Raw genomic sequence first — 10,604 nt, 5'->3', positions numbered from 1 at the left:
TCCCGGGAGCAGAGGATTGGAAAGGCACTTTCCCCCTCAATACATGTCAAATTCATATACTTGAAAAATCACTGAGGCTTCTACAGTCCACACAAAACAGTCTCTGTTTAACAGCATCACGTTCAGTTTTTTAAAAAATAAATAAATAAATAAACACTACGTATAGGCAAAGGACTGACACTGAAATGCTTTATATCCCACAATGTTGAAAGAAAAGACATGGAATATTTTTTTTCCATTGCACCTTTATTGTTTATTCTGTTCAATGTTCAGAATTTTCATACAGTCTTTCTAGAATCACATAGAGCCTACTGAGTAGCTCCTTTCCCCTGACATTGCTTTATTTCTAACCAGCCTCCTCTCATCCCTTGTCCTTAGTGTATGATATTCTGCTAGTGTCCAAGGAGTTCCCAGGGTTGTTTTTACAGGGGAGGGAGAAGGGTGTTCGGTGGTATTCCTGCGGCTTTCTCTCCTCTCCACCTCCTCTCTTGTTCAGCAGCCTCCAGACCCCCAAGGGCTAAGGAATCAGACACATTGGGTTTGGATCCTGACTCCACTAGGAGCAATGTGATCTCAGGGACATTTCTTGATCTCTCTGAACCATTTTTCCTTCTTCTACAATGTGGGGGAGGAAAACCTCCCTCTCTCACAGGGTTACTATGAGAATCAAATGACTCCAAGTATCCAAAGCTTCTGGCACAGTGCCTGGGCACACAGTACGCCCTGCATGCACCTTAGCTTCCTTCCTTCTGGCAGGGAAGAGAAGATATCTGATAAATCAATGCCAGAGCCAGCTGCTCAGGAGCATTTGCTTTATAAAAGAGCCTGGTCCCTTTAATAGAGCCCAAGAAATGACTCTCTAATGATGGAATTTCAGACACCACAGCATGGGTGAGGGAGAGATCTGGAGGCATAGACTACAGAAGCCTCAGAATCATTTGAATCCAGCCAGGCAGACTGCTGCTGCTTCTGCCTAGGGGCAAGGCTGGTGATACAGTCTGGCTGTCACACCACCCAAATCTCATCTTGAATCCCCACGTGTTGTGGGAGGGACCCAGTGGGAGGTAACCAAATCACGGGGGCAGGTTTCCCATGCTGTTTGCATGACAGTGAATAAGTCTCACGAGATCTGCTTTAAAAATGGGAGTCTCCTTGCACATGTTCACTTTTCTTGTCTGCCACCATGTGAGACGTGCCTTTCACCTTCCACCATGATTGTGAGGCCTCCTCAGCCACGTGGAACTGCAAGTCCAATAAACCTCTTTCTTTTGTAAATTGCCCAGTCTTGGGGATGTCTTTATCAGCAGTGTGAAAACAGATGAATACAGCTGGCAATGGCAGAAGGAATACTAACCCCCTCTTTTAGGCCATGTCACTGCAGCCAGGCAAGGGCCCATTTCAGGGAGCCAATTTGTTTTTATGCACCCATCCCTGCCAGAGAGGAAGTTGCTTCACGTGGGTGTAAACCAGGGGCTTTAAAAATGCAGCAGTCCTTTAGGGCAATCATTAAATCCCCTCCTTATGCCCCTGAAAAGTCACTTGTCACAGGGCTGTCCTCACAGCCTGAACCACCATGAGCTCTCATGGGGGAGTTCTTGTGTCATTTACACCCCACCCACTTTTGAAGAGGATCCCGGGTATCTTGCCAAGGAAGGAGTAATGCACCTAGTTCTGAGCTTTCCACCTTGTTCTTCCCAACTGTCACGGTACATGACCACTAAAATCAAAATCTGATAAACAAATGGTGACAAGAATGAAACAATAACCCTGCCAATAAGAAGCTGAATATTCTGTTCAAAAGTTCATCTGCAAATACAGCCACACTCTTCTTCCTCAACGGTAGTCCTTTTAATTTTAAGCTGATCTATCACTCAGCCCTTATTCATGCATAATTCTCAGTAAAGATAGGGTGCATCTAAGGTCTGCATGCCCACAATCGTTTGATATCTCCGAGAGAACAACAAAAAGCCACTCAATAGACAATCTTGAAACATGCACCAACCAAAACCATGGCTGGTAGTATGGGAAAATGTCCTTCAGACCAAAGAGGCAGAGAGACAGAGAAGGAGAGAGAGAGAAAGAACAAGAGCGCAAAAGTAAAAGATTCGAGACGAGACAAGAGGACTAAATGGCTCCACAAGAGAACACCTGCAGTTGGGGGAGGAAGGGACAAAGCAGAAAAAACCAAGGAAAGCTCTATGGATCTGGGAGTGCCTTTCCAAGTATTTGGTTCATGCTAAAAAATAGAGCACATTTATTAAAAATATATATTTATAAACCTTGATATGAACAGATACACACATCAAGCCAATGAAAAAAGAAAAATAAGTTATCTCCCCGGTATCAAATAGTTAGACACTTTTGATGAATGGGATGCCTGTCAAAGGGCTGCCCCTGTGGTTTTTCCACTAAATAGCTCGTCAAGTGAAGATGAAACACTTGTCCTGGGAGACACACATCTGAGCCGTGTCCGCCCTATTCATCTTTTCAAATATGTGGTACCCGTCAGCGATCTGGAATAATGAATTTCTGCACCCATCCGCTCACCGATGGTGTCAGAGGCTGGTCGTCCAAGCATTCTTCTGGGCCCCCTGCCAAAGACGTTGAGTTCCTAGTGCTGTGAATGAGTTTTGTTGGAATCATTGTGCTTTAGTGTCTGCTCCCTGCAGCAGGATCGGTCTATTTGTGTGACCTTCTGTAAAGTCTGAAGGTGCATTTGATTGGGTGGTGTGGGTGGGTCAAGCCTGCTGGTTCTCGCAGGGTCTGGTCAGTGATACGCCGACACGCAGGACTTCCGTCTCTGGCCATCCCGAGGCCTCTGAGGACGCTCTGGGCCATTCACAGGGTGGTGTATATGTAGACAAATATGATCACAATCAGGTTCAGAATGGTCCCAATAATCCCCAGCATTGCCAAGACACTCTCCTCCTTACTTTCTTTTTCTTGACCTCCTCTGTCTTCATCATTTCCACTCGTGATTACCATCTTGGTTGCAAATGTCTTTATCTTCCTCACCAGGCTAACCTGTAATTGGAAAGAGGCAGCACAAAAGATGATCACTTATAAGCACGCCCTCCATAGCCAGGCAGATCTGCAGCGGGTGGTGATCTGCTTGCAGGTCAGACCATGCTGGGGGGATGACAAATCACACAAGGATCCTATCTTGGGACACCTTGCTCTTGGCCATGGGAAAATGGCAGAACACGGCTAATCGGTTTAGAAGATGAGCGTCCTGACACTGGTACAGAGAGAGGAGCCTAGGAGTCTACCCGGGCACCACCCACTTTGTTGAGCTGGTTTTCCCCCTTTCCCTTGAAGGAGAAACTGGGTCAGCTGCACTGCAGTGAAACTAAGGTCTGTGCCCTCCGTCCTGGTGGTGGGAATTTCACACACTCTCACATATCAGGTTACACCCAAGAAACGTGCTGTCCTGAGTATCCACGAAGTGTGTAGCGGGCATCACAGTCCTACCATGCTAAAGCTCTGACTGCGGTGTGGGTAGGGATGGTTGGAAGCCAGGGAAGGTGATTCATGGAGACCAGGCAGGATGGTAAGGGGTCTACACACAGTGTGGATGACTAGTACCATGAGAAATTATCATAATCTCTTGTGGAAATAGATACTGCTACAATCATTCCAGAAGATTTCCTGGCATTAGCCAGAAAAGTGAAAAGACATATTCTACCACTGGACACCTGCTCTGCCAGGCGTGTACCCTAGAGAAGGCCTCGCTTCTGTGCACCTGGAGACATAGACAGGACTGCTCCCATGGGCTTCATCTGCCATAGCAGAGAACTGGAAGTTACCCAGATACGCACCAAGAGGAGAGCAGATGAACATGTGGTGGTCAGTCTCTACAATGGAATATTATATGATGGTGAAATGAATGAATTACAGCTACATGCAACAGGAAGAACAAAGCCCAGACACTTAACGGAGGGAAAAAGCACATGGCAGAAAAATTTGTGCAGCACCATTTGATTCATAAAGGCTCAAAACAGGCAAAACCAAGTTATCTATTGTTTTAGAGATGAGCTCTTTGATTTTCATAAAAAGTAACGCAATGATTAGCATCAAAATGACTAGTGTAAAACTCAGGACAGTGGCTTTCTCCAGGCAAGAGCGGAGCAGGCTGCCATGAAGGAGGGGCACCAGTGGCCTTCAGATACTAGTCATCTGCCATCTGTTATGCTTTAAACTGTTCCTTTAAACTGCTGGCATATCTTCCAGCTACTCTCTTTGTATGCATGATACATATTGCAATAACCAAAATAACTTTTTATTTTCGAAGACAAAAAACATGGCCATCCAGGAGGCAGACTGGGCAGTCAAAGCCTTCTTTTCCACCAATTGCTGGTCCAAACCATAACTAAAATAGGACTAGTGTGTGTGGTGGTGGCGGCTCGTCCACTTGTGATGTGATGTGCACCAGACCAGCCCATAGCTACATTTCCTCCATTGGAGGGCTGCACCTTTAGAGCCAGAAGGCTTTTCATGCTTCAGGGTTTGATGATGGTTAAATTTGTGTGTTGGCTTGACTGAGTCATGCATGCCCAGATAGTTGGTCAGGCATTATTCTGGGTGTGTGTGTGTCAGGATGAGATTAACATTTGAGTTGGGAGACTGAAGAAATCAGACTGTCCTCCTACATGTGGGTGGTGATGGACCAATCAGCTGAAGGCCCGAATGAAACAAAAAGGCTGACATTCCCCCAAATTCCTCCTGCCTGCCTGCCTTCAAGCTGGGACAATGGCTTTTTCCTGCCTTTGGACTGGAACTGTCGATTTTCAGGCAGCTCTTCCTGGGCCTGGAGCCTGCAGGTCTTCAGATGGAACCACACCACCGGCCATCCTGGGTCTCCTGCTTGCTGACTCACCCTGCAGATCTCAGGCCTTGCTGGTCTCCGAAATCACATAAGTCAATTCTGTATAACAAATCTCTTCATACACACCTATATATATCTTACTGGCTCTGTGTCTCTCATTCGAATGCTGTCTCAGGACACACATCCAGGAAGGATCACAAACGGGAATCCAGGAACGTGGGAATGTGAAACGAAATGGGAAATGAAATGTCTGCATGCCCCTCCCTCCGTGCACATGAGCCCCGAGAGGGCTGGGTCGCTCGCACCTTCCAGAGCGGCTCTGGATCCGGAGGACAGTATATGTGAATGAACATCTGTACGAAGGAGAGGCAAGCACATCAGTGAAGAATGGAGGAACTGATGCAACACAAAAATGTGCATAAGTGAACAAAGGAACGCCCTAAAGGCAAGTTTCATACTCCTCACAACTTTGGTTTACTAGACAGACCTACAGTGGTTTTCTACTCCCATAGCTCAGTTAGGGAAAGCTTCTAGTTGGATTCGTTTGGTTTTCCTGCTTTTTCTCCCCTCGTATGCTTTTCATGACGTATAGTAAACATACAGGAAAGTCCACAAAGTGTGTACAGCTTGATACATTTTCATATCTGTTTAGCACCGAGATAAAGAAACAGAGCCTTCCAGCACCCAGGGGCCTCCCACAGTGCCCCGTCCAGTCACTATCCCTACCTCCTGAAAACCATTAATGTGGCTTCTAACACCATTGATGAGTTTTGCCTGGTTTTGAATTCTATGTAAATGGAATCATACAGTATGTCCTCTCTTGAGTCTGATTTCTTACTTTCTACACTGTGTTTGTGAGATTTGCTCACGTCTTTGTGTATAGCTGTGGCTTATTGAATCTCATATGTGAACAGTATTCCACTGGATCACTACACCCAAAATTTATGTCTCTATTTTGTGGCTGATGGGCATGTTCGTTGCTTCAAGTTTGGGGCTATTATGAATAATGCTGCTATGAACATTCTTGTACGTATCTTTGGGCAAGCATATACATACATCTTTCCCAATATTTCATATGAAGTTTTTTTAACATACAGCAAATTTGAAGGAATTTTACAGTGAGCACCCATAAACTCACCATCTCAAATCCATCACTAACATGTTCCCATACTTGCTTTGTCACATATCTGCCCATTCCTTATTCATCTATCTTCTTTTTTGGGTGCACTTTAAACTACATATATCATTATTACTCTTACTATTATCATTATTATTTTAAGACAGGCTCTTGTTCTTTTGCCTAGGCTGGAGGGCAGTGGTGTGATCACGGCTCTCTGCAGCCTTGACTGCCTGGGCTCAAATGATCCTCCTGCCTCAGCCTCATGAGCAGTTGGTACCACAAGTGTGCACCACCATGCCCACCTAATTAAATTTCTTTTTGTAGAGACTGGGTCCCACTATGTTGCTAGGCTGGTCTTGAACTCCTGGGCTCAAGCAATCCTCCTGCCTCAGCTTCCCTAAGTGCTGGGATCATAAGTGTGAGCCACCATGCTTGGCCTAAATTGCAGATATTATTTCATTTGCCCTTAAACACAGAAGCATGCTGCATGTTTTAACTACAGTTCAGTATTTATTTACAGTTTTCTCTTTTAATGTAAAATTCACATGTGCATTTCCAATTGACTACATACATACCTAGAAAAGGAGCTGCCAGGCACAGGGTATGCATATGTTTGACGGTAGTGGATACTGCTAAACAGCTTTCCAAAGTGGTTGTGTCTGTTTGCTAGTTTGTAGGTGTTAGTGGATCCCCTCTTTTTATTTTGGCGACTCCATGGCTCAAACTTTGCACAAAGTCATGAGAAGTTGGTTGTAAGAACCTTAGAAATCCACTCCCTTCACTGCCCTGGACAGATGTCTATCCAAGCACTAGTCATCTCTTTAATGGAGTCTCTGGTTTATCATTCATCTTCTTAGAAAGACTGCAAGCCCTTAGAGGAAGGACTTTCGAATCCCCACCTCCAAGTATAGTGCCCGGCATGGAGCAGGAACTTAAGAAAATTGAATGAGTGAATGAATGAGTGACTGAATGAATGAGTGGGTGCTCTGGGGCAACCTGGCATCTCCCAGTCTCTGCAGGCCAGGGAATAGATGGCCAGGGTTGGTTTAAGAAGATGCAATTAGTGCTGCCTTTATAACCAAAGACCCATCATCACAGTCAGTCAAGCAAAACAAAGTGCCTGTCACGGAGGCTGCTTCGTTTCAAGGCTTAATTTAGCCTCTTTCCTGAGTTAACCCGAGATAACTCTGACTCAGGAGGAAGTGGAGGGGAATAATCAGGTCAGCTGTGTTTACTTTCTGAGGACTCTGAAGCAAACAAAGACCTAGAAGAGACCTTCTCCGACTCACAGAAGAGTTGCATCTTAAGCATCTGTTTCCAAGTTGCTTAAGTCGTCAACTTGGAAACTTGAATTCCCCTGTAGACACCATGTTGGGAGTGTGGCTTGATTCCCAGGGGAGTTACTGAGGGCTTCCTTAAATGGAGTGGTTAGAATATTGTTTTCTTTGGAAAAAGTTGTCTGGCCAGGGTCTGGAGGATGAACAGTGATGGAGGATACTCACAGAATCCAGGAGATTAGCCTAGAAACCAGAGCAATGATAGAGATGGGAAAGGAAAACAGAAACAAGAAGCAACAACTATAATAATAACTGCACACTTTTAAATGAATTAGACAGTGCAATGAGAATGTTTGTAACTCAATGGATAGATGCTTGAGGGGATGGATACCCCATTCTTCATGATGTGTTATTTCACACTGTGTGCCTGTATCAAAACATCTCAAGTACCCCATATATATATATACACCCACTTTGTAGCCACAAAAATTAAAACTTAAAAAATAAAAGTAAAAAAATTTATAAAAAACAACAGGCAAAGGCTGGGATCAGTCATTGTCTGACATAACGTCTGCTAAAAGGTATAGATATTCATTTATCAACTCAATCATTTACTCATTTCTTCCTGCCAGGGGCTGGGTGGAGGGGGAAGTGGGGATTGGCTGATAATTGTAAAAGCGTCTCTTTTTGGAGCAATACAATATTCTAAACTTAGATTTTTAGTGATGGTTGCACAACTCTAAATACACTCAATATACTAAAGTCATGAAACCGTACACTTCCAATAGATGAATTTTGTGGTTTGTGAATTATATCTCAATCAAGATGTTCATTTTTTAAAAACAGTATTTGCAATAGAATCTGAAATATAAAGTGCCCAGAAATAAATCTAATAAAGAGGTGTGAAATTTTTATAAAGAATATTATAAACTTTACTGAAAGACATAAAAGCAGACCAACATGAAAAGGAAGATATACCATCTTCATGGAATGCCACCTTCAATATGCAAGATTCAATATCCTAAAAACATCAGTTTTTCCTAAAGTGTTCTATAGGTTTGTTGTAGTTCCAGTCAAAATGTCTACTGGGTTTTTGGTGTTATTTGATAAGTAGGTTCTCAAATGTCTATCAAAGAGCAAATGGATAATAACAGCTAATACGTTTACTAAAGAATAAGGTAGGGAAATCTGCCTCATAAGACATCAATATGTCTTAGGTCTAAGGCTTATACAAGCCTTAGACAAATAGGCCAAAGAAACAAAAACAAAGTCACACATACATGGACACTGCTGATCCACAGGGGAAAATGGGTCTTTGATGAGCAATGTTGGAATAACTGAGTATCTGTATGAAAGGATAAATGAAATCAAACTAGTAGCTCATCCATTCCAGATGGATTATAGATAAGAATAGAAAGAGAACATTCAAAACTTTTATAAGGCAATATAAAGGAATATCTGTATGACCTTGGGGTAGAGAATGGTATCTTAACAAGACATAAAAGCTCAAACTATAAGGAAATTCGACAACCTTAAATTCAATATCTGTTTATCAAAAAATAAAATATCATCAAAAGCAGAAAGTTAAGCCACAAACTGGGATACATACTACACATCATTCTAGTCTCAAATGAGCAAGAAAATGATAAATATCCAGTAGAAAACTGGGCAAAACAGTGTCCAGGCATTTCTCAAAAAAGTACATAGCCATAAAGAACCTAAACCTCAGTATCAGAGAAATGCCAATTAAAACACAGTGAGCTACCATCAAACAGCCATAAGATTGGCCAAGAACTAAAACATCTGACAAGACCACCGAACACAGACAGAGTCTGTAGAGCAGCAGGGACTCTCCAGATACCTATTGCAGGAGTATCAGTGGATACTGTCCCTTTGGAAAACAGGATGGCATTATCTTGTAAAGCCAAACATACTCATACTCCAGTGATCCAGCCATGCCACCTTGAGATACACACCAAGTACACCTGCAAATGCGCAGCAGGGTACATGGATAAGAGCATTTAAAGACAGCAATGTCAGCATAAGCGAAATGCTGAATCCAGCATCGATGGCCATCCTCAGTGGCCTGGATCTACTGTTGTATGTTCTCATGCTGGCATAACACAGAGCGTTGAGGAAAAAATGAAATGCTGGAATGTGTCATCACATGGATGAATTGCAAATACAATATCGAGTGAAAAAGCATGTTGCAAAAGACCACAGAAAGGATGTTCCCACTTCGGTAGGAAGTTCAGAAACAGGGAGAATCTGACAATATTTTATATGGAGGTACAAGTGTGATAAAAACACAAAGAAAAGCAAGAGAATAATAAACCTCAAAGCTAGCGTAGTGGTTCCCACTAAGTGGACAGGATGGAGAGGATGCTCAGGGACTCTCTAAGCCACTGGTAATATTTCTCAAGCTGGTGGTGGATACACGAGCGCTTGCTCTTTCTACTTCCATTCTAAATATGCTTCTCATATCTATTCCATATTTAACAAGTCAATTGCTGATTTAATACTTATTAGTTAACTACATAATTAACAATAAAACAATAATGATATTAAAACAAATAACTAATTAGCAAAAACCATTTTTTAAAAAAACACAGGGTTTTAAAGACTGGGCATATTAAGTGCTGTGCTGAATGCCAAAAGAAACCCTGCATGGTAACCAGGAAGGGAGCCACTTCTCTGGAAAGACACGGTGCCCCTCATGAGCACCCCTACTGTGCCAAGGCGATGGGCAACTCACTTTCAAGCACAGTTCTCAGCAAGCCAGTCCTCTGCCGGGCTGCTTCCAATGAGCACACTTGAGAGTTTTTAATCATTTGCTTAATTAGGATGCATGTCTTGGAAAATAAACCACATGAATATACAGTGACACAGTGCTGTGTGTGGTCTGGGCCTAGAGGCTGCAGGGCAGCTGGGGAGAGCCCTGCAGGGGGACTCAGGGTTCAGTGTGGAATCCCAGCCGGTCAGGGCTAGAAGGCACCGAGGTCATGGCTCACTGGGCCTGCCCAGCATCCATGGTCTTTCTTTTGGGATCAGGGTCTCGATTTTCCTCTGGAAAATTACCCTTCCCAATGGAGGCTGTCAATCAACCTGCCATGGAGATGGGTCTGGATCCTGGCTAAGCCTATAAGATGCTCTCTCTCTGGAGCTTAGTCTTAGGTAGAGTGATAGCAGGTGGGTTAACCGTAAACACTGTCTCATCCTAGCCACGGTGCTGAAATGAGGTTCCATTTGCTGCTGCCGCCTGGATGCCTGGAGCCAGGCTGACTTTTGCCCTTTCTAAAGCTCAGTTCACCATTTCCTTCTATCCCATGAACTACCCCATATCCCTGCAAAAAACAGTGTTTTTGCTTAAGGCAGCTGGAAC

The 10,604-nt window shown here is 43.6% G+C and overlaps 1 protein-coding gene across 2 annotated transcripts in view; it reads right to left on the bottom strand.

Moving 5' to 3' along the window:
* Positions 1-227: 227 nt before the first annotated feature.
* Positions 228-10,604, bottom strand: part of TUNAR (transmembrane neural differentiation associated intracellular calcium regulator) — a 49,462-nt gene continuing 39,085 nt past the window's right edge. For both annotated transcript variants that reach the window (XM_045396936.2, XM_065549334.2), the window contains one exon: positions 228-3,024. In XM_045396936.2, coding sequence (XP_045252871.2) covers positions 2,839-3,024 — 186 coding nt within the window. In that variant the 3' untranslated portion in view covers positions 228-2,838. The remainder of the gene's footprint in view (positions 3,025-10,604) is intronic.

The sequence above is a fragment of the Macaca fascicularis genome, chromosome 7, assembly GCF_037993035.2.
Source record: "Macaca fascicularis isolate 582-1 chromosome 7, T2T-MFA8v1.1".
NCBI classification, from domain to species: domain Eukaryota; kingdom Metazoa; phylum Chordata; class Mammalia; order Primates; family Cercopithecidae; genus Macaca; species Macaca fascicularis.
The sequence above is the reverse complement of the archived record's forward strand: the minus strand, read 5'-3'. Positions and strand labels throughout refer to the sequence as shown.